The sequence below is a fragment of the Schistocerca piceifrons genome, chromosome X (assembly GCF_021461385.2).
Source record: "Schistocerca piceifrons isolate TAMUIC-IGC-003096 chromosome X, iqSchPice1.1, whole genome shotgun sequence".
In the NCBI taxonomy this organism is placed as follows: Eukaryota; Metazoa; Arthropoda; class Insecta; order Orthoptera; family Acrididae; genus Schistocerca; species Schistocerca piceifrons.
Window position 1 is genome coordinate 28,417,680 of NC_060149.1, and position 24,970 is coordinate 28,442,649.

General features: G+C 44.3%; 1 protein-coding gene and 1 pseudogene across 1 annotated transcript in view; both read right to left on the reverse strand.

Moving 5' to 3' along the window:
• The window catches only part of LOC124722165 (latrophilin Cirl), a 799,917-nt gene that overhangs the window by 445,525 nt on the left and 329,422 nt on the right, over positions 1 to 24,970 (reverse strand). The window contains exon 4 of the mRNA XM_047247367.1: positions 20,358 to 20,472. Coding sequence (XP_047103323.1) covers positions 20,358 to 20,472 — 115 coding nt within the window. The remainder of the gene's footprint in view (positions 1 to 20,357; positions 20,473 to 24,970) is intronic.
• LOC124723667 lies at positions 18,976 to 19,093 on the reverse strand (annotated as a pseudogene).

The window sequence follows — 24,970 nt, forward strand, 5'->3', positions numbered from 1 at the left end:
GTGCTACACGAGCACGAACGCCAGTTTTTGGTTATTGCACATTAAGGCGCTTACAGTGTTGCGAAGGTATTTTAAAAGATACGAAGGTAATTAGGTTAATAAACGGAAAAATCGTGATGAGAGAGTTACGCTGTGGCGAACCACCGGAGCCCACGGGTCCCCAAAGGAGTTGGGGAATGGCGGCGTGTAGTGTGCGTAGTGGTGGTGGCGTGGCGTGGCGTGGGCTAGGTGTCGGCGGCACGCACTCCGCCGCCGGCCGACCATTAAAAGCGGCCGCAGCGCACCACAATTATCATTTCGTTGCACGAAACCATTGGAAACAATCTGCCCCTTCCCGCGCGCCCGGTGTCGTAACGACTGCCGTGTTTAAGGTGGCAGGTGCAATTTCCCGGGCGGAGGTATTTCCACCTTGAGATATCAATTTGTGAAGCGTAATGAAGGCCGAGCCGACCACCCAGGCTGGCCGCCGGGGTTCGAAGCGCATACGTCGTCGCGTCACAACCGGTTCTCCCTCACTCTTTCCAGACCCGCCGCGACTCAGTATTCGTCAAGTCGCCCTTTCGGGCTCGTCGCTTGCCGTCTGTGCGGCTAACTGGCGCGACGACAACTTGCCTTTATATACCCGTTTCTAGGCCTTCAGTTCTTTCCTTCGACCATCGCTATAGCTTTCGGCAACGACTCCAGTCGCAGAACTGCTCAACCGTTATCTCTGTTCGATTCGTTATGTTCTTTATCAGACTTTTTCTCATCGGTCATCGGTTCGTCGCATGACTTTTTCATTCCTCGCTCTATCGAGCCACCTCATCTGTAACAGTACTGTTTAACAGCAAATAGTTCGTGAACCAAACTCAGCATTTTTCCGCTTTTCGCCTTGTGTCGCTTTAATTGATGTTTCAGAAAAGCTGACAGTGTTAGTCCTGTTCTGGCACCGATTGTTGTGTTGTTACAGTAGGACGCCTAGCTACGTGAATGTTTTCGCATTGCCAGAGCTTCTCTTTCAAAATATACCGGGTGATCAGAAAGTCAATAAAAATTTGAAAACTTAATAAACCACGGAATAATGTAGATAGAGAGGTAAAAATTGACACACATGCTTGGAATGACATGGGGTTTTATTGGACCCACTCCATATTGATAGACGTGTGAAAGCTCTTTTGCGCGCGTCGTCTGGTGATGATCGTGTGCTCAGCCGCCACTTTCGTCATGCTTGGCCTCCCAGGTCCCCAGACCTCAGTCCGTGCGATTATTGGCTTTGGGGTTACCTGAAGTCGCAAGTGTATCGTGATCGACCGACATCTCTAGGGATGCTGAAAGACAACATCCGTGGGGGACTGATGACCTTCGCTGTTTAGTCCCCCTTAAACATACCAACAACCACCACCACCACCACCACAACATCCGACGCCAATACCTCACCATAGCTCCGGACATGCTTTACAGTGCTATTCACAACATTATTCATCGACTACAGCTATTGTTGAGGAATGATGGTGGACATATTGAGCAATGCCTGTAAAGAACATCATCTTTGCTTTGTCTTACTTTGTTATGCTAATTATTGCTATTCTGTCGGACATTTTTTGAACTTTTGTATTTTTTTGGTTCTAATGAAACCCCATGTCATTCCAAGTATGTGTGTCAATTTGTACCTCTATCTACATTATTCCGTGATTTATTCAGTTTTCAAATTTATACTGACTTTTTGATCACCCGGTATTTTAGTCAGTAAGAAGACGACAGCGGGGGGTGGCTTTTTGGAATACGAGGGTTGCCCAGAAAGTAATACACCGCATTTTTTTCGTCAAAAACTCTTTATTGAATATAACAAGAATTACACGCACGAATGAATGTGTTTTATCTACACACCCTATTTTTCCACGCCCTGTCGGTACCAATATTGTTCTGGTGGCGGAGCCAGTGCTTCACTGTGTGCATCACATCATCATCCTCAAAATGTCTTCCACGAATGGCATCAATTAATGGCCCAAATAAGTGGAAGTCCGAGGGGGCTAGGTCGGGTCTGTCAGGTTTTACAGCCCGTAGATGGTCTCCCCGACCGCTGCAAATCGTTGAGCTCCGCCGAACCGCCTTCTAATGACCTCACCCTCCGTGCCCAGCGACTAACTGTACTTCTGTCGACAACAGATGCTCCACAGACTTCGCAAAAGCGTTTGTGAATATTCCTCACTGGTCCTTTCTTTGCAGTGAGAAATTCAATGACGGCACGTTGCTTGCAACGCCCGTCACCTACAGACGCAATTTCGAAACTGTCCTGCAGCCACGCTATCTGTCGGAAAACTTGGCGTGCTCACTCAGGAGAACTCAAATAACACATCCGTAACGTTTACCATTCGTTGCATTGTTTTCGGCTGAGGAAAGAAAAATACGGTGCATTACTTTCCGGGCAACCCTAGTACATGACGATGCACAGTCTTCCCCCACTTGAGTGCAACGCACAGAACGTTCACACAACCACGTGAAACTGTCAGAAAAGTGCACCTTTGGTGTGTCGTTCAACTCTGACTTTAATATCGGTTATGTCGTGAAAGCGTTACACTTCATGTGAATTTCTGGGCTTTGTGGTAGGTTCGTTACGATAACACCTAGCCTCATGACGCGTAATGATCTTTTCCAGAGAAGAATTGTCCTCGTTTTGGATTTCAATCAAGTCGCTGCTGGTATCCACTCGTCGCCGTTTTTGTTCGGGAGTCGAGGTGTGTGGGACAAACGGTGCACACGCTCTCCCCTTCTTCAAATCATTTGGAGAATGTCTTGAAAACTTGATTTAGAATTGTTGCTCCCTTGTAGTTCATGACAGAATACGGCCAGACGTCCACTACTTGACCACTGTCTACTCACAAGTAAACGGTCGAATGCACATCCGTTGTTTACAGTTGTTAGTTGAAGCTGCCACAGTAGTTACTACGCTAATATTGCTTATACGCAAGGAATGAAATCAGCTTAGGAACTGTTAGGACCGACGTAAAAGGAACCTGTAACCAAAAAGTTCACGTACGCAAACGGCTGCAAAAATATATATCACAACGCCTGAGAACGATTTAATCCACCGTTGGTCTTATTCGTGCAACGGATTGTACAAATTCATTTCCGGAGGAAACTGAACGATCGTCGTCTTCGTCTGACATCAAGTGACGCCTCTACACTCAGCAGCTGTACATACTCATGTTGCTCCTGTACGTTGCCTGCTCTCTGCCCAACTTCCATTACGTCGTCGTTTTCGTCTTACTACCTCTATAAATCCCGCAAAAATCTTCATTATTCCATCTAAAGCCTTTCGCCTGGCTACACGTGCCGCCCATATCCATTTAATTTTCATTTCAGGAATAATTAAGTCTTCCACGCCAGTGTGTTACCTGATCAGTTTGCTTGATTTTCTGTTTCTCCTTCCGACTCTCGACAAGCGCCTCTCCATTGTTCGTGGAACAGCCTTCACTTTTTTGAACGGTTTTCGCATCGAAAATCCATCATTCTGAATGGTAATTGTGTTATCCTCGGAAAGTTTTGACACATGGAGAAGCAGAGTTCAGCAAACGCAAAATACGTACTAAATCGCTACAAATAAATATGATTTTACTATGTAATTTGTATTATTAGATCGAAAAGTTTATTTATGGCCAACGGTAGATGAGGGCTTCTGCGACTTGCAACTATTCGCCAGTTATCGTCACAGTGCAGCTCGTGTTTAAATGTCGCAGAGCTGCTAATTAATTACGGGTTCTTTGATATTCTACTTGCATATTTCTGATTATTTAATTACTCTTCATTAAATGATTGGCACTGTAACATGCGTTCCGTCCTGTTATAAACACACTGTGTTAGCTAGTTACAAGTTATTTTAATTTGTAGTAATAATTTACATTAAACTCTGTAATGCATTAGTCCATTTTTCAAATCTATTCATCAGATTACTTCTTTCGCAGTATCGTATGATCCACTCTTCAGAAAGTTTCCGCTTGTACTGATCTTTGCTTGTCTGGGTGCTGACTCAACGTTGGTTCTCATAGAGGTAGGTCGGCCGGAGTGGCCGTGCGGTTCTAGGCGCTACAGTCTGGAACCGCGAGACCGCTACGGTCGCAGGTTCGAATCCTGCCTCGGGCATGCGTGTGTGTGATGTCCTTAGGTTAGTTAGGTTTAAGTAGTTCTGAGTTCCAGGGGACCGACGACCTCAGAAGTTGAGTCCCACAGTGCTCAGAGCCATTTGAACCATCTCATAGAGGTAGGATGCACACAGTAAATGCATAAACAGCCTTTAGCAAGCACTATAAACGGTCAGTGGAAGCAACCATCCACTGTCGGGCGTCAAAGAAATCATTGCAGCGCAACTGTCCCCTCCTACATTTTATCCAAGTGTGGTATCCCTCGACGCTAATTAACAGCTTTTTTCCTTTATTGTTGGACCTGCAGCCTATATTATATCACAGTAAGACATTATGTAGAAAACTGGAAAACAGTATGTTGCCCGATATTTTATTTTGGTATATAAGCTTATTTCGGCTTTATTTTTTTATTTTATTTTATTTTTTTGTTTAAAGGCGCGGGGGGGGCGGGGGATGGACCATCAGTAGGTGTCCTGACGTTGTAGACGCGGACATATATCAACTCTGAGTAAACCATTATTGCTGTCTGTATTTGTTGGTTGTAGTATTATTTTTCCAGCAACGTTTTAAAGCTGTTCAATAATTTACTGTTGCTGTTGCACGTATATTATAATACATTTTTACCATCTGAGAGCTGTGGAAATTCAAGGTTGACGGCTCGTTGTTTACTCAAAATAAATAACTAGTTGTCAACCTTGAATTTCTACAAATATCAGAAAGTAAGAAGTATTATAATATACGTGCAATAGCCAATTATTGAACAATTTTAAAACGCTGCTGAAAAAAAATTACAAATAACTACTACAGACAGCAATAATGGTTTACTCAAAGTTGACACACGCCCATCTACAACGTCAGGACAAGTACTGATGAACGCAATAAAGCCGAAATAAGCTTATACACCAAACTAAAACATCAAGCAACATACTGTCCTCCAATTCTGTACTAATTAACGGCAGTAGCAGCTAGAAAGACAAACAGCTAGATGTTTTTGCAACTGTGTGTGAACGAACAGAAACAGTTTCTGACTTGGCCGGCTGAAGAGACACCGCACAGCGTCCCTAGTAGCCTCTGTTGCCGTACAGAAGCTCATTCGTCAAAGGTCCCCCAGAATTAAGTTATCTGTCTCGAAAACAGTAAATTGCGCGCCGCGACAGTACGAAGGGCCGTGGCCGATGCAAAAGTCGTTAAGACGGAGCGCACGCAGTGCGCAGGAAATGAGTGATCCCGAGCGGGCAAAAACCCATTACTCTTTTCCGGCGGTCTTATCGAGTTTGTGACCCGGTTCAAAGAAGCCATTCGCACAAAGTAAGCTAAGTAAATTAAGCCCCAAGCGCCGCCGCTTAAGGGTAGAAAGTTTGATGAAATGCGCTGCTCGCTTTACGAGGCGCTGTTAAATAAAAACAGAAGTGGCGCTTCTGCAGTGCGCCCTGCGACACCGGACGCCGGAGATTACGCATTTGTCTTGTCTCCCCACCCACTCACACACCACTTCTCATTTTCTCGAATAAATTGAAACACCGGAATCGATTTGACTACTTTAAGTTCTTGCTACATTACAGAGTATAGTGGTACTGCAGGGCACGTGGTAAGCCGAAACAAGCGCCGTATTATTGTAAAGGTCCGTCACCAATATTCGTGCTCGTCACACTCGTCTGTCAAGAAATTCACCGAACTTGTGACGTAGCGCCCTCGGCGGTCTTTGTTTATAGAGCGTTAGGTATGGGTAAATTTTCTCTTTATTACCATCATATTCAAAAGAATCCGGCCATGCTATGGACCTTCGCACGTTTGGTTCTTTGTCGGGCAGCCTATTTTGAAGTTGGTGAGATTTTTACAATCATGGGATCCTGATCGTGTTCAGTGCATCGTAGTAATAGATCAGGGAACTTTATACACTGAAGCGCCAAAGAAACTGGTGTAGACACTTGTATTCAAAAACAGAGATATATAAACAGGCAACGCCTATATAAGACACGTATTAGGCGCAGTTGTTAGATCGGCCACTGCTGCTGCACAGGCAGGTTACCAAGATTTAAGTGAGTTTGAAGTGGTGTTGTAGGCCGCGCACGAGCGATGGGACACACCATCTCCGAGGTAGCGATGAAGTTGGGATTTTCCCGTACGACAATTTCACGAGCGTAGCGTGAATATCAGGAATCCGGTAAAAGATCAAATCTCCGACATTGTTGCGGCCGGAAAACGATCTTGCAAAAACGGGATAAACGACGACTGAACAGAATCGTTCAACGTCACAGAAGAGCAACCCTTCCGCGAATTGCTGCTGGTGGTATGGATGTGTGTGATGTCCTTAGGTTAGTTAGGTTTAAGTAGTTCTAAGTCTAGGGGACTGATGACCTCAGATATTAGGTCCCATAGTGCCTAGAACCATTTGAACACCATCGATATGGGCTTTCGGAGCCGAAGGCCCACTACTGTATACCCTTGGTGACTGTACCACACAAAGCTTTACGACTCGCCTGGGGCCGTCAACACCAACACTGGACTGTTGATGACTGGAAACATGTTACGTGGTCGGACGAGTCTCCTTTCAAATTGAATCGAGTGGATGGACGTGTACGGGTATGGAGACAACCTCACGAATTCATGGACCCTACACGTTAGCAGGGGACTGTTCAAGCTGGTGGAGGCTCTGGAATGGTGTTGGGCGTGCGCAGCTGGAGTGATATAGGACCCAGTTACGTGTAGATGTGACTGACAGGTGACACGTACGAAAGCATCATGTCTGATCACCTGCATCCATTCATGCACATTGTGTATTCGGAAGGGCTTGGGCAATTCCAGCATGACAATACGGCACTCCAAACGTCCAGAATTGCGAGAGTGGCTCCAGGAACACTCTTCTGAATTTAACCACTTCCGCTGGCCACCAAACTCTCCAGACACGAACATTATTGAGCATATGGGATGCCTTGCAATGTGCTGTTCAGAAGAGAACTCCACTTCCTCGTACTCTTACGAATTTATGGACAGCCCTGCAGGATTTATGGTGTCAGTTCCCTTCAGAACTACTTCAGACATTAGTGGAGTCCACGTCACGTCTACGTACTCGTGGGGGGGTTCCTACACGATATCAGGCAGGTGTGCCAGTTTCTTTGGCTCTTCGGTGTACATGTGCCATTGTGCGGGGAAAGTTGTCCCTACTGTTGTCAGGCGCATAATATTGTATCCAATATCATCTAACTTCGTGAAATGTCAGTTCGCTTTCTCGCTGATTTTATCTGAAATGCACTTTTCTTCTAATGCACAACCCCATTTCCTAGCCAGCCTTTGACTCGCGAGGACCCGCTCCGCAATTGCAATCGTGACCAGTGTCAGCTTCGTAATTTTTAAAAAAGGACGAAATGGTTATTGCAAGTGCCAGCTTCCTTGTGATGCGCCTGTCAGCTTAAGAACGAGACAGTAGAAGACGCAACAAAGACCCAAAAAAACAGAGGTGGTGGATGGCCACAGTTTTCAGAAGGAGGAATAGATACGGTGGAAGTGATTTGATGGATGACTTACAAACTGAAAACGTACATTTCAAGACACTTTGCAGTACGCCTGCATCCGATTTATGAATTTAATAGTAAAATCGTCGGTCCACTCCAAAACTGATATCCACAGCACAGAAAAGGGAAAGAAGACGGAAGTGGAGGAATGCAGCGAGCCAATTGATGCAGGCTTGTCGTCGCCCACAGCACTTGCGCAGCTCGGCGCGCAGCCCTTTGACGCGCCCCAGACAAGCTACAGGCTGTGAGAGTCCTTGGAGCCACCTCACCAGCACACGAGTAGTTTGGACGCAGCGGGGCGAGCGGCTGTGCTGGGGTGTCCCCGGCTTACTCGACTGTTCTTAACACACAAACGATTGCACCATAATCCGAGTGAAATTAAAATAACTTTCCCAAACTTCGTCAGTGTATGCTTCAGTATAAAAATGGTAACACCGTGAAGTCTCAGAACGATCAAATGAATATATTAGGCAAAAAAATCTTAAGACAGAAATAAGTTTCGCTGAATAATAAAACCACAAAGCTAGAAATATACAAATATATGTCTAAAGGTTACAAGTCTCAACTGGATCAGATCAATATTTTGGTTAAAATCTGCGTTTTTACGAAAAATTGAAGTCGCTAAATATTCAACTCAAAAAGCTGAAGATTCGTATGTAGCCTCAGTGTCATGTAAAAGCATTAACTATGTGATACCAATAAGCTACTTCGAAATTATTTACTGAACGAAATTTGGAAATTTAGAGATGAGTTATCATTTGTATTTGTAATAGGAAGTTTTAATTGTAGCAGTCTATTGCATTCATGCAATAATACAGCTGTACCAAGTTTCAAAACTTAATTGTAAATAACAGTGATTACGAGGCAGTTCAGAGGTCATGTTCTGCTGTCGGTTCCGTTCTAACAGTTCTAGCAAACAAAGTTTAAACACAATCGAGCTGCAACCATTTCAGAAAAAAAAAAAATGTTCAAATGTGTGTGAAATCTTATGGGACTTAACTGCTAAGGTCATCAGTCGCTAAGCTTACACAGTAGTTAACCTGAATTATCCTAAGGACACACACACACACACACACACACACACACACACACACACACACACACACACACACACACACACACACACGCCCGAGGGAGGACTCGAACCTCCGCCGGGACCAGCCGCACAGTCCACGACTGCAACACCTTAGACCGGCAATTGAAGCAAACCTAACTCAGTTTACATAAAAGTTAAGAAGATTGTAAATTGTTGAGCGACAGAGCCATACGTGTCAAAGAAAGGGGCCATTTAGACATTGCTAACTGTGCCTAGGGCGTTCCGTTGGGCGGTACGCTACGCCTCTATATACACAAAAAAATGGCTCTAAGCACTATGGGACTTTACATCTGACGTCATCAGTCCCCTAGACTTAGAGCTACTTAAACCTAACTAACCTAAGGACATCACACACATCCATGCCCGAGGCACGATTCGAACCTGCGACCATAGCAGTCGCGCGGTTCCGCACTGAAGCGCCTAGAACCGCTCGGCCACAGCGGCCGGCTCTATATACACACACATTAAAAAAAAATGTTTTGCATCACCTCGGTTCCGAGAGTTATGCAACCTGTACAGAAAATTGGAATAGAGATCAACATAAACATCATTTCCGCCATTTTTATTGTTCATGAAAACAACACATTGCATGTTGTGCCACCATGCAGCGAGAGCTTCAGAGGTGGTGGTGCAGACTGCTGTACACACGTACCTCTGATACCCAGTAGCACGTCCTCTTGCACTGATGTATGCCTCTATTCGTCGTGGCATACTATCCACAAGTTCATTAAGGCACTGTTGGTCCAGATTGTCCAACTCCTCAACGGCAATTCGGCGTACATCCCTCAGTGGTTGGTGGGTCACGTTGTCCAGAAACAGCCCTTTTCAATCTATCCGAGGCATGTTCGATAGGGTTCATGTCTGGGGAACATGCTGGCCACTCTAGTCGAGCGATGTCGTTATCCTGAAGGTAGTCATTCACAAGATACGATGGGGACGCAATTGTCGTCCATGCAGACGAATGCCTCGCCAATATGCTGCCGATATGGTTGCACTATGGGTCGGAGGATGGCATTCACGTATCGTACAGCCGTTACGGTGCCTCCCATGACCACTAGCGACTTACGCCGGCCCCACATAATGCCAACCCAAAACAGCAGGGACCCTCCACCTTGCTGCACTCGATGGACAGTGTGTCTAAGGCGTTCAGCCTGACCAGGGTGCCTCCAAACACATCTCCGACGACCGTCTGGTTGAAGGCGACACTCATCGGTGAAGGGAACGTGATGCCAATCCCGAACGGTCCATTTCGCATGTTGTTGGGCCCATCTGTACCGCGCTGCATGGTGTCGTGGTTGCAAAGATTGACCTCGCCATGGACGTCGGGAGTGACGTTGCGCGTCATGCACCCTATTGTGCACAGTTTGAGTCGTAACACGACGTCCTGTGGCTGCGCGAAAAGCATTATTCAACATGATGGCGTTGCTGTCAGGGTTCCTCCGAGCCATAATCCGTAGGTAGCGGTCAGCCACTTCAGTAATATCCGTTGGGTGGCCTGAGCGAGACATGTCATCGACAGTTCCTGTCTCTCTGTATCTCCTCTATGTCTGAACAACATCGCTTTGGTTCACTCTGAGACGCCTGGACACTTCCGTTGTTGAGGGCCCTTCCTGGCACAAAAGAACAACGCGGACCCGAACGATTTGCGGTATTGACCGTCTAAGCATGGTTGAACTACGGAGAACACAAGACGTGTACCTCCTTCCTGGTGGAATGCCTGGAACCGATCGGCTGTCGGACCCCCTCCGTCTAATAGGCGCTGCTCATGCATGGTTGTTTACATCATTGGGCGGCTTGATAGGTTCCCGGGAGTTACGCTGGATAATATTGTAGAAACCGCACAATATTTCAGCGAGACAACTGCCCGCCATCTTCAGGACAGCTTATCGGCAGAGCTTAGCCATCTCCGCTCTGTGTTTGCCCAGAACGGGTACTCCGAGAAGCAGATCCGGAACGCATTTCGACCAGCACGCTCCAAACCTCAAGAACAGCCTGAAGAAGCAGAGAACACCACGGGGCTGGTTTTTCTACCGTATGTCGGTGGCGTGTCTTTTAAGATGGGCAGAATTTTCAAGAAATACCGGATTAAATGTGTTTTCCGGCCTCCAGCTGAAGTGCAATCAATGCTGGGCTCCGTTAAAGACAACGTCGGCCTGAGAAGACCAGGAATATACAAAATCCCGTGCCAATGTGGGAAATCTTATATTGGCCAGACGTGTCGTACGGTCAAAGACAGATGCGACGAACATAAACGTCACACGAGGTTGGGTCAGCCAGAGAAATCTGCGGTTGCTGAACACTGCCTTGACACGGGACACGGCATGAATTATGAAGAAACCAAGATCCTCTCGCATGCTTCCACATACTGGGACTCCATCATCAAAGAGGCGGTCGAAATACGTATAAGCAGTGACCTAATAAACAGAGACACGGGGTTTCACCTGAGCAAAGCCTGGGAGCCAGCCTTGGCGGCACTGAGGAATCGTCAGCCACAGATTAGCAACCGCACCGAGTCAACGCAGATGGGAAGCCTTAGCGCAGATGCTTAAATCGCGCGCGCGAACTGGGTCCGTCGCTCCCGGCCGCATTTTCCCGCGCCGCGGCGCGCTTCCGCAGACCGCGACCCGTTTCTTCAGCAGAGGGCTCTGGTATTCGACGCTGTCTACGATTGGTCTTCGATGACGTTATGCCCCGCTGGCCCCTGCGCTGTTCTAGAAAGCCAGCATATAAATTGGCGAGATTCTCAGCGACGCGACATTAGCACCTGAAGATGGCGGGCAGTTGTCTCGCTGAAATATTGTGCGGTTTCTACAATATCCGGCGTAACTCCAGGGAACCTATCAAGCAGATGCAGCGCCGGGAAAGCCTCAAACAGCACATCTTTGGGCGGGTTTAATTACATCTCTCAACAATCAAAGGGACTATGTCTGTGACACAATATCCACAGTCAACGTCTATCTTCAGGAGTTCTGGGAACCGGGGTGACGCAAAACTTTTTTTGATGTGTGTATATACAGTCAGAGAGGCAGTGGAAACAGACACTTCGCACCGAGACAGCATACTGTCCGCGCACGTCAAACGCCCACCTGCATTATGCCGCAGATGACGTCACAGGCGGGCAGACTCGAATGCGTTTTCGTTAAAGTAGGAAGTGAACTCGCGAGGATTGCACACCGTCCTGGATCGCTTAGATTGCACGGAAGTAACTGTTTGTGTGCCGCCCATAATGTTGAAAAAAAGTGGCGAGATTATTTTCCACTCTGAAAGCGAGCAATTAACTTTGCTTATTAGGAGTCAGGACTATAGACCATTTCACTTGGAACTTCCCGTAGAGGTCGCCTCTGAACTGTTACTAGTGCTGTTTCCGATACGGTTATTGTTATTAGCATTATATTATTATTAGGGATATTATTATACTTTGTGTATGTGAACTTTTACAGAATGTATCAAATCAGTTAAAATTCAAAACTTTCATTTATAGTCACGGTTCCTGATGCCGCTGAGTAAATAGCAAGTAGGAACATTTTCTCTCAGTGAGAAGAATGAGTAATGTAGACTTATAGACGGGAAATTATGATGAGTATGTTCTCCATCGCCTTCTGGTTCAAATGGCTCTGAGCACTATGGGACTTAACTTCTAAGGTCATCAGTCCCCTAGAACTTAGAACTACTTAAACCTAACTAACCTAAGGACATCACACACACCCATGCCCGAGGCAGGATTCGAACCTGCGACCGTAGCGGTCGCGCGGTTCCAGACTGTAGCGTCTAGAACCGCTCGGCCACCCCGACAGGCACGACTTCTGGCTGACAGCAGAATTAGTTTTCAGGCTCTAGTAGACGGTGCAGGTTGGTGGAAAGGACGCACAAACAATTGAAGGGTCTCTTCATAACGACATAACAAGAAGTACAGACCATTTGATTATTACCCGCCGCCCCAAAGCGGGGTGTACTGGAAATCTTGGCATATATGTGACTGGTTGGTAGAACGGTTGATTGACAAGCACCATTTCAGTATCTTGGATGCCCAGTGCTCTTCACACAAACGAAACGTCGTTAGTGCCTGAAGCAAACGTGATGGATATCAATAAACGTCGTGTCAGGCACCACCAGTACTACAATTACAATGTGCGATGACGACAGAATGCAGGTCACTAAGAGAGATTAAGGTTTAACATTGAGACGACAGGCGCATCTGAGATGGAGGGAATCGGGTGTATCCTTTTCGAAGCAACCATCCTGACATTCGCCTTACGCGATGTAGAGGAAACACAGAAAAGACAAATCTGGATGGGCAAGGGTTAGACTTCCACCGCCTCGCTAAAGAACGCCTCACAAAATAATGATTACTGACTTTAAATGTGGAGAATCAAAGGCCTCGTGGCACATACGCCCCTGGGGTTCAGTCACATATGTTATACATTATTTTTGAATGGTTTGTCAAGTGATATGAAGTGGAGAAAAAAACAAAAACCTAATCCGTATCATTAGCAATAGTGACATATCGGTTTTTCGTGATTATGGTACCACAACGAGCCACAGTTTTTAAGGATTATTGACCTCCTAACCTGCTGAACAACATCAAACTAATATGCGGACTGAAGACAACAACATTACAACAATTTACTGGCGAAATAACTGGGACTGCTTTGAGGCAACAAGGCATACGAATAACATTAGTTTGACGACTTCCCTGGACCTTCATTAGTTTCAGTATGCCATTCTACAAAGAAACTGAAAATGCGTACGAGGGAGTATTGAAAAGTAATGCCCCCGATATTTTTTATTCTGTCCTCAATATTGGCTGAGGTGTTACGTGTCATGCATGTAACTCGGTCGACTTTCCGCTTCGTTGACGCAAGAATGAAAGCTGTGTACGATGATAATTTTATAGATTGTGGTTCCGTCAACGAGGTCAAACATTCTACGGTGACGGATGAACAAAAATGGCTATGAGCACTATGCGACTTAACTTCTGAGGTCATCAGTCGCCTAGAACTTAGAACTAATTAAACCTAACTAACCTAAGGACATCACACACATCCATGCCCGAGGCAAGATTCGAACCTGCGACCGTTGCGGTCGCTCGGTTCCAGACTGTAGCGCCTAGAACCGCACGGCCACTACGGCCGGCTACGGATGAACAAATTAGCCTCTCTTTGAGAGAAAGATGCATCCTGAAGACCCATATGACGTTAGTCACCACCAAAATACGAAAAATACTTACACAAAACACATCCTTTTCGCAAGAAATAAACTATACAGTTATTTAATTTCTATTTACGGAGATCTGCGACTTTGACCAAATGAAGACCCTCGCAACTCAACAAAAATTAGCGATAATCTAGTTGAGGATCTTAGTAACATCATCTTTGATACGTGAGGATGAATACTATCGACTCGAAACGCGTCGCCAGTAAATTAATGTAATAAGATTAATTATCCTAAAACACTGAGTGGCTGTCGTACTTAAATGTGACTATTAAAAAATCTCATACCCGAATGACTAATGGACGAACTACCAGACTTCTAGAAGAGTGTAGTGCAGGTGTGTGCAGCAAAAGGGGCCACACTACATCGGAAATTCTAAGGAATTAAGGCACGTTGCCAGATTTGCGGTCACCTGGTTCAATCATCACGCGAGTGATACAGATACGTAAGGGAACTTGCGTAGCTAGATTAAAAAAGTAAGTTCTTTTTCACGAAATGCTGTTTTGCATGTTTACAGACCCGATACTCGAGATACATAACGCAGATAGTAGAATTCTGGTCCTATTTATCTCGCAGGACTATAAAACAAAGTAAGAGAGTAGAATGTGCATGAAAGCAAACTACTTTTTTTAACTCCCCATTCGTGAGTGAAATATGGATGAGAGAGATAACAACCGGTACAAAATACCGTAAGCGATATGTGCTGGTTATATATCTAGTTAGGCGGTCCTAGTATTTGTAGATACGTTCACATTCGTTATTCCCTCTGCAAGTGTTTAACTTCGTGTGTTTATCATCAACAGCGTGTGGTTTCGGCTTCTGTTATCATTTGTACAACTGAAACTGTACCTTTCTGCCATCTGCATTTAGCTACACTAATTGACACACTAACAAGGAGACGGCACGACCGTGGGGTCGGGGATTTGTCCGAAATTTTGTGTGGTCAAAGAGGACCTGTAACACGTCACGAGCCGGCCGTGGTGGTCGAGCGGTTCTAGGCGCTACAGTCTGGAACCGCGCGACCGCTACGGTCGCAGGTTCGAATCCTGCCTCGGGCATGGGTGTGTGTGATGTCCTTAGGTTAGTTAGGTTTAAGTAGTTCTAAGTTCTAGGGGACTGATGACCTCAGAAGTTAAGTCCCATAGTCCCCAGAGCCATTTGAACCATAACACCTCACGTGGTTAAAACATTAGGACGCACTACCCGGAAAATCCCGAGAAAAATCGATCCAAAGTTACTTAGGTGCCTTATGAGTATAAAATGTTAGTCCATTTCAGAGCCGCCGTCTGGCGTAGATGTTTAGGCCTCGGAGTCTTACGCCAGAGGTCTCGGGTTCGATTGCTCCTCTTGCACTTTTTTTTCATCTCTTTCATTTTCTTTTGTTATTCCACCAATAATTCAGAAAGTTTTGCAAACGTACATTATCTTTAACAAATTAGTTACATTATTGAATAAAAATTATTTTCTGTGGGTTTTCCATTTTTAATTGTAAATTATATGAGGGGAAACATTGGGTTTTTAATCAGAATAACAAAATCGATTGGGAAACATTTAGTTTTTATACATATAATAATTAAAACAAGAACCACAGTGGTAATGATCGTAAAAACAAACAAAGCTATAATTTTTGCGACATCTTGCGCAACATATAAAGGCGGATATTTTTCAATCACAGGGCGTTTGCAATAAATCTGTACAAAAACATGCCCCATTAACATTTACGAAAATGTTTCGAGTTTCTGATAATTTTGAGGCAAACCAGGCACATTGAAACATTTCTCGGAATATTGGTGACAATAATTGACTGTGAATTATAGAATGAATTTTTATTCAATCTCCCCAGGAATTAATTTCACGATTCTTCTGTGACAATGCGCTGCAATTTCGCAAGCAACAGAAGAAAAAAAAGTGCCGCAGGAAGAATCGAACCCAAGACCTCTGGCGTAAGGGTCCGAGCGCTAATCATGTAGGCCAGACGGCGGGTCGGCAATGGACAAACATTTTACACTCATAAGGCACCTAAGAAACTTTGGATTGCTTCTTCTCGGGATTTTCCAAGTAGTGCGTCCTAATATGTTAACCACTTGAGGTGTTAGGGGTCCTCTTTCACCACACAAAATTTCGGACAAATCCCCGACCCCACGATCGTGCCGTCTCCTTGTAAAATATCTAACGAATTGCCGCTGGCTTTTTTTTCCATAATGAAATACGGCACGCCTGTAGTATAAATGTGTATCTTGAAATTCAGTTGCACAACAGACGCTGTCATAAGCCCGAAGGATTACGAACTGCGTAACACATGTCACCTTTTTGAGTTGCTAAATGGTAAGAATCTAGCAGGATAAGACGTAAGGTTTGTGCGACGCTGTTCCAGTGAGAGGAATTATCAGCAGAGAGAATAGACGGAGGCCGTGATAGCGGCGTGTGGAGGCAGCTCCTGCAGCTCGGGCGCGCATTTGCTTATGTATGAAACAAGGAAGAGCCCAGTTCTAGGCCCTGTGCAGCCCAGCCGTAAATCGCCGTGACAAGTATGGGGTTGCCGCCGCCTGGCATGCATTAGTAACCCCCACTCCACTGTCCCGCGGCGCGGCGCGGCGTTTTTCTGTACCATCGCTCCCCCAACCCCACCCCCTCCCCCTCCCCCTGACAAAAGGGCTTCAGGACGTGGCGCGCCGCTGATGAAGCCGAGTCGACTGGCGCTCTAACTCGACGCTAATCAAATTCGAACACATTTGCCCGCTTATAAATATGCAGCGCCACTGAGACAACACGGGCGGAATTTTAGCGGAGCTTGCTGTTTACGCGAGAGGCGTGGAATTGAGTTATTCCGGCGCACCGTTCCTTAGCCAGTTCAGAGAGTGGCATTACGGTCGAGCGCCGGAGGCTCGCCCGTTCCAAAGGGTACCGTCACTCATATTAACGGCCGTTTTTAACTTGGCTGCCGCCGTCCCTACGACCGGGGACAGAGGTAAGGGTCCTGTACCACTAGTTCGGACGTACATACGGGTGCACATCAACAGACACAGAATGCCTCGAGTTTACGATTGCCGATGTACACGTTAGCGACAGTTACGACTCTGCCTGTTTCAGATGTACGGGAAAATATGATTCAATGGCCTACAGAGAGCAACGACGACGCAAGATAGGTAGGGGATATATCAAAACGATCACGTATGTCGTCGGATAAACGCGGCTAGCACAGAACAAGACTTGTGAGACTCGTCAGTCAATGGAAATGAACATGGCTCCGAGGTAATTACGATTTACATATCTGACAGTTAAGCTATATGACAAACATTACTGATGACGAATGGCACGAAATACGCATCAAGTGTCGCGGTACCGAAAAGATAAACCACACGAAAAGTTTAAGAGTGGGGCAAATACGTAATTCTGAAAAGGCAATGATTACCTGCCAGCACTCGTATCTGTCACTCCAACAGTCGCATTTTCGTCGAACACTGCACTCACTCACTGGAACAGTACATTATTTTACAAATTTCTGAAGCCTCGTTAAAGCGCTCCTAACAAGATCATAGTACTATTTGCGTCGCAGGCAATGCCCTGTCGTTATTGACTATCTACCAAGTTCAAAATTTCGCGACCATGTTATTTTAAATTGCGGCCAACCGCAAATAAACTTGCGCATTTTGAAGGAAATTATCTGCACTGGCTGTAACCTTTTTTTTTTTTTATTAAAAGTGAGTACTGGTTTCGCGTCAACTGAAGGCGCATCCTCAGGCGATCTGCACAAAATTAATAAGAAAAAAATTACAAAGAATTCTTAACTATGGCCTGAAGAACACCAGGTTATAAACCAAATAGCGTGCTAAGAGCGGTAGCCTATAATTGAAATGAAGAGGATAGCAGACCCTATAGAAATAACACTTGGATGAAGACCAAACGGGCCTAAAAAACTTGTAGACTAGTAACGCTCCTACTTGTTAATAAAAAACCTGTGAGTACTCTTCACGTACAACTATATAATACTACTTTTTAGTAACACACTATTCTTCAGACCGTTGTTAAAAATTCTTTACAAAAATTTCTTCGTTATTAATTTTGTACAGGCCACCTGAGGATAAGCCTTCAATTGACGCGAAACCGATAGTGGCATTTAATAAAAAGGATTTTACAGCCTGCGCAGATCATTTCATTCAAAATGGCAAAATTTCTCGTTACGTTTGCATCCATACGATGTAACAAGCCTGCTCTAAAATGGGCATTCAACCACAGTGTCACCTTTAGTTGTAATTCCACTTCATGCTTCCATCACAGTGTTTGTGTTCCCACTCTATCAAGCAACTTCAAAATGTAACCTATCGCCTTTTCTGCTAACAGAGAGCCCGCAAAATTACGCAAACCTATACAGACTGAAATACGTTCTTTCATTTGAAGTAGTATCACTTATTATTTCTACTGCACCACGTAAATTTTGCCCGTTATTTCTGCATCGTCGACGCCTGACTTGCCTTTGCAGTCACGTCCAGACAACTGTTAGTAAATTTCAGATACAAATTAGTTGATCCAAAATCAAACTCAGTTTAAGACATGCAACTGAAGTTCAAAAAATACACATAGCGTTTTAAGGGTATAGGTACAGATTTTGTGAGAAGTGGTGCCTTAATACGTACCCTCTCCAGTGGGTTACTTTTTTGCTCCGAGTCTAAAAGTTGTCCTGCAAACACGTCACCTAAGTTACTACCCGATGTTTTCTGCACGGTCGTGGACTAAGCTTATCAGTAAAATCAATCTGTTTTGCACCCACGTGTCCACACTTCAATACTGGACCTGCTGCCCAGGGGAAAATGAACGTTAATGGCTTGCTTGTGCCACACGAACAGGCCATGGGGGCCCAACGGCACCGACCGGCCGCCGTGTCATCTTCAGCCCGCAGGCGTCACTGGATGCGGATATGGACGGGCATGTGGTCAGCCGACCGCTCTCCTGGCCGTATGCCAGTTTACGAGACCGGAGTCGCTAATTGTCAATCAAGTAGCTCCTCAGTTTGCCTCACAAGGGCTTAGTGCGACCCGCTTGACAACGGCGCTCGGCAAATCCTATGGTCACCCATCCGAGTGCTAGGCCAGCCCGACAGCGCTTAACTTCGGTGATCCGATGGGAACTGGTGTTACCACTGCGGCAAGACCGTTGGCACCTGGAGGTACTAACCAGCCTAAAAACATACTACTCGTTGTTGTTGTTGAGGTCTTCAGTCCTGAGACTGGTTTGATGAAGCCCTCCATGCTACTCTATCCTGTGCAAGCTGCTTCATCTCCCAGTACCTACTGCAGCCTACATCCTTCTGACTCTGCATAGTGTATTCATCTCTTGGTCTCCCTCTACGATTTTTACCCTCCACGCTGCCCTCCAATACTAAATTGGTGATCCCTCGATGTCTCAAAACATGTCCTACCAACAGATCCCTTCTTCTAGTTAAGTTGTGCCACAAACTCCTCTTCTCCCCAATCCTATTCAATACTTCCTCATTAGTTATGTGATCTACCAATCTAATCTTCAGCATTCTTCTGTAGCACCACATTTCAAAAGCTTCTACTCTCTTCTTGTCCAAACTATTTATCGTCCATGTTTCACTTCCATACATGGCTACACTCCATACAAATACTTTCTGACACTTAAATCTATACTCGATGTTAACAAATTTCTCTTCTTCAGAAACGCTGTCCTTGCCATTGCCAGTCTGCATTTTATATCCTCTCTACTTCGACCATCATCAGTTATTTTGCTCCCCAAATAGCAAAATTCCTTTACTTCTTTAAGTGTCTCATTTCCTAATCTAATACCCTCAGCATCACCCGACTTAATTCGACTACATTCCATTATCCTCGTTTTGCTTTTGTTGATGTTCATCTTATACCCTCCATTCAAGACACTATCCATTCCATTCAACTGCTCTTCCAAGTCCTTTGCTGTCTCTGACAGAATTACTCGTAATAGCTGTAATTATTAGTCTGCAAATTAAGTAAATACTGATGTAACGTTGGTCAGTCACTGCCCTCACTATCAGTATAAATATGTGCCATTGTGCCCCTACCACCCACATAAACTAAACACTGCCTTGTGCAAATCTGCTGTTGGTCATTTCATTGTTTTGCAGATACTTGTACAACCAACGTTAACTTCAACAATCGCTTCACCACCTTCACAGTACCTTTAACCACTTCGATGGTGTAAAGTGCATTCCTTTGTTGCGGCATCGAGTTATTTTTATGCCACATAACTGTCATCGGCAGGTCCTCTGTCCAGAGACGACCCCATTTGTCATGAAACAGTACAACCTCTAGAAGCGCATTAGAATGTTCGTGTGCCTAGGAATTCCACAGCCAGTTCCATAAATTCGGAACGCCAGAGCCAAGTGAATGTAGGGGGCGGGCAACGAGTGTGTTTTGGAGTACTCACCTCCTCCACCTCGCGCGCTGCCCTGCACAGGCAGCGCTGACAGTGCCAGAAACAGCAGCAGCAGCAGGAGGGAGAGGGTGAGGTGCGACGGAGCCACCCTCTGCGGCCGCATCATCTGAAACATACAACCATTACATGTAGCCTCAAACTCAGACACGGAGCTCGATTCGCTGCACGCCACTTGGAGCGTTAATGAACAAAGTAAGAGCATACCGACTATCAGACCAATTGTGTGATTGGATTGAAAAGTTCCTAGATAACGGAACGCAGCATCTCATTCTCAATGGACAGAAGTCTTCCGAAGTAAGAGTGATTTCAGGTGTGCCACAGGGGAGTGTCATGGCACCGTTGCTGTTCACAATATACATAAATGACCTTGTGGATGACATCGAAAGTTCACTGAGGCTTTTTGTAGATGATGCTGTGGTGTATCGAGAGGTTGTAACAATGGAAAATTGTACTGAAATGCAGGAGGATCTGCAGCGAATTGACGCATGGTGCAGGGAATGGCAATTGAATCTCAATGTAGACAAGTGTAATGTGCTGCGAATACATAGAAAGATAGATCCCTTATCATTTAGCTAAAATATAGCAGGTCAGCAACTGGAAGCAGTTAATTCCATAAATTATCTGGGAGTATGCATTAGGAATGATTTAAAATGGAATGATCATACGAAGTTGATCGTCGGTAAAGCAGATGCCTGACTCAGATTCATTTGAAGAATCCTAAGAAAATGCAATCCGAAAACAAAGGAAGTAGGTTACAGTACGCTTGTTCGCCGACTGCTTGAATACTGCGAAGCGGTGTGGGATCCGTACCAGATAGGGTTGATAAAAGAGATAGAGAAGATCCAACGGAGGGCAGCGCGCTTCGTTACAGGATCATTTAGTAAACGCGAAAGCGTTACGGAGATGATAGATAAACTAGAGTGGAAGACTCTGCAGGAGAGACGCTCACTAGCTCGGTACGGGCTTTTGTTGAGGTTTCGAGAACATACCTTCACCAAGGAGTCGAGCAGTATATTGCTCCCTCCTACGTGTATCTCCCGAAGAGACCATGAGGATGAAATCAGAGAGATCAGAGCCCACACAGAGGCATACGGACAATCCTTCTTTCCACGAACAATACGAGACTGGAATAGAAGGGAGAACCGATAGAGGTACTCAAGGTACCCTCCGCCACACACCGTCAGGTGGCTTGCGGAGTATGGATGTAGATGTAGATATCATTTGATTACTGGGTAATTTAAAGTCTGTCATATTTGTTTTCGTTTCGTAGTAAACATAAGCTAATTTCATCACATTGCGTTCCTAATTACGGCCTCTGTTTAGTATTGCATTCTTTGAAATGCATTGTAAATGTGTCGCTAATATTACGGCTGATTTTTGCTCGCATCTGTCGTAATAGGTGGTGTAAATGATTCCATATTTGGTTTCATTCCACGGTGGATTCTATACTACAATATTTTTGCTCGCGTCCATTTTCCATACTTCCTCGCATCTAATGAAGGACTCCATGTTAGCAGCTTTTGAGACAAATGGTATTCAGGTTTATTACATCGTGTCACGGAATGTGTATGTAATTCTGCTTTCACGGTGTTGCTTCTGACCACTGAATATACTTTGCAGTCTTAGTGACTAAAGCATTCTTCTTTGCAAATGCTAAAAGTGAAACAGTAGTGACGCAAATGTGTTTACACATCATTAACAAGTACCACAAATAACATATATTAGCAGAAATCAGTGTTACGTAAACTGAAGTTGGAGGAGGGAGACAGGAAAAGTAAGGAACTAACGATATTAGATGCACCAGGATTTGATGCGGAATCAGCGGCGAGGAGTGAAAATATTTTCCGGACCAGGACTCGAACACGGGATCTGGTGCCTGCGCGGGCTGCGTCACACTCCCACCTAGCGCCACCTGTCACGTCCTCCCTGCTCATCGCTGGAGGTCTAACGTAAAGTGCATCCGCACTGAAGGGTGTGGATTCATTGCCCAACAAGGCGAATCAGTCCTATGTACGCGTCGTATACGTTCTTTCGAACACGCCCGAAAGAACGGACACCGAGCATTCATAATAGAAATCAATGTACTACAATCTTCCTCCCACTCCAACGAAAATTTCGGAGTTCTCCATTAAGGGGCTCCGGAAAGGCTCAAAATCATGAAAAGTTCAATTTTTACTTTTTTGCGTTTTCTGAATCTGCAGACTATTACCTTTTAATAGATATATAATTTATTCAATTCCGAAGACTACAACTATTTTTAAATTTTTTTTGAAATGTGTTCTATATGGGCGTGACCCACTGTGGCGCTGTTAAACTGTTGTCAAATGGTGTTATTATTAACGTCCGTGTTCATCAGGTACATTTTAGTGATGTGAGATAAAGTATGTGTTGTGGCTAACCTGTGATGGTTCAATATATATCGCTGGTGTGATTGTCGATTGTTTCATGTTTATTTACTCTGTCGTTATCTCGAAAATATTCGTAATTAATTCCGTTTCTTGAGTCTCTGTTTTGTTGAAGTATAATAATGAGTAAAAGTAAAGTTATTAGAAATCCTCTGAAGGCTTTTAAGAAAAGGAGAAATGTTGGAAAGCCAAAGGTATGTGTTATTACTGTAAACAATAAAGACGATAACCAAGTGAGTGAACCTAACCCTCTCAAGTACACCTGCCCATAGCAGTCAAAGTGGGAAAGAAAATACTTCACAGAAGAAGCTTGGTTCAATGAGTGAAAACTATGAATGTTTTATGGGCGAATCGGATGTGAATGAAATATTTGATATGTCGGTTCTCAAAGGAATTTTTTCAAACTGTGTAAGATGTATTCATTGTAGTGAAGGTGGTCTGGAACTCTCCATAATAAAGCACGTAGGACTTGCTAGTGAAATACAACTGAAATGTGATAAGTGTTCATACATGACCACCTTTTGGAACAGTGTTGCAGTAACTGCAACTGAAGAAAATGGTAGCAAAATCTACGAACACAACAACGAGCGATGCTTGCTTTAGACAAGGAACGCCTTCGGGCTGCAGACAGGGCTGTAAAGAGTCTAGGAATACAAGCAAGAGTAAACAGGAGGAACAAGAGGAAGCAGGAGGAGGAGATTGCAGAGGATGAAGATAATCCATCCTATGGACCTGGAATGCACTAAAAAGTTAATCCAATCTTTGTCGCTCGATTCCCAAAACTTTTATTTTCTCATACTAATTATATGTTTTCTAAGGATCTTCCAAACATATTTGTTTCAAACTTTCAGTAAATGTTACACAGTACCTTCTGCATAATTTAACACAGCCTTTTTCCAAAATACTGTATATTTTTGAATATATAAATAAAAAATTGCAAAAAAAGTTGTGAATTTTCATTACAATTGAAAAAAAATCATCTTTAATAACTGAACTAAAATTTTGTAAAATCCCTGTGTTAAGTTGAAGCCCATATTCCAATAAATAATCTGTAAAAAGTTCAACTTCCTACCTCAAATACTTTGTGAGGAAAGATGTAATTTATAAGCGTCATTTTAACATTGCAAGTATAGGGCGTTCCGGAGCCCCTTAAGGGGGGTATGACGTCAAACGGGCCGACTTGGAGCAGGACATTTTAATTTCCACTGTCTATACTTTTACAAGTTAATTCACAAAACTTTGTCAGCATGACTAGGAAGGATTCAGGATTCACACTCGAAGCAGCGGAAGTTCAAAAACGTAACAAAATAATTTTTTTAGATATGAAATTTCATCATTTTTTTCACTTACCATTGGCTGCATTTGGGACTATAGGTACACTTTTCTTCATAAGTCAGAGAGACTGTTCGATGAATTTTGCACAGCATACAAACCATACTTACAAGTGTCTGAAACTCTAGAATCTATTTAATTTATGAAAAAATGAATGAGCTGTTCCGTTTTAAACTTTATGTTTAAAAAAAAATCAAATTTTGTAGTTAATTATCTCAATTTTTACCACAGATTTTAATAGATTTGGAAAATTCTATAGTTTCATACACCTGTAAGTATGGTTTGTATGCTGTGCAAAATTCATCAAAGACTCTCTCTTATTTGTGAAGAAAAATATACCTATAGCAACAAATGCAGCCAACAGTAACTGTAAAAAATGATGAAATTACATACCTAAAAAAAATTTATTTTGTTATGTTTTTGCACTTCCACTGCTATGAGTGTGAATCCCGAATCCATCCTGGTCATTCTGACAAAGTTTTATGAATTTATTTGTATAAATATATACAGTAGAAAATAAAATGTCGTGTGGTGCCTCACCTGCTCCAAGTCGGCCCGTTTGGCGTCCTACCCCCCTTAAGCGCAAAAAAAGTACGAAAAACGGATGTGACCAGAAATAAAGTAGAGTACGAGCAATATACTGACATTGGATTTTAACCGAGCAGTTCGCAGTGGATCGTATGCAGGAACAATTAGACAGGTGTCCACAGAAAAACCGTGCTACGACACTATCTGCTTTATAGAGGGTGTTTCAAAAATGACCGGTATATTTGAAACGGCAATAAAAACTAAACGAGCAGCGATAGAAATACACCGTTTGTTGCAATATGCTTGGGACAACAGTACATTTTCAGGCGGACAAACTTT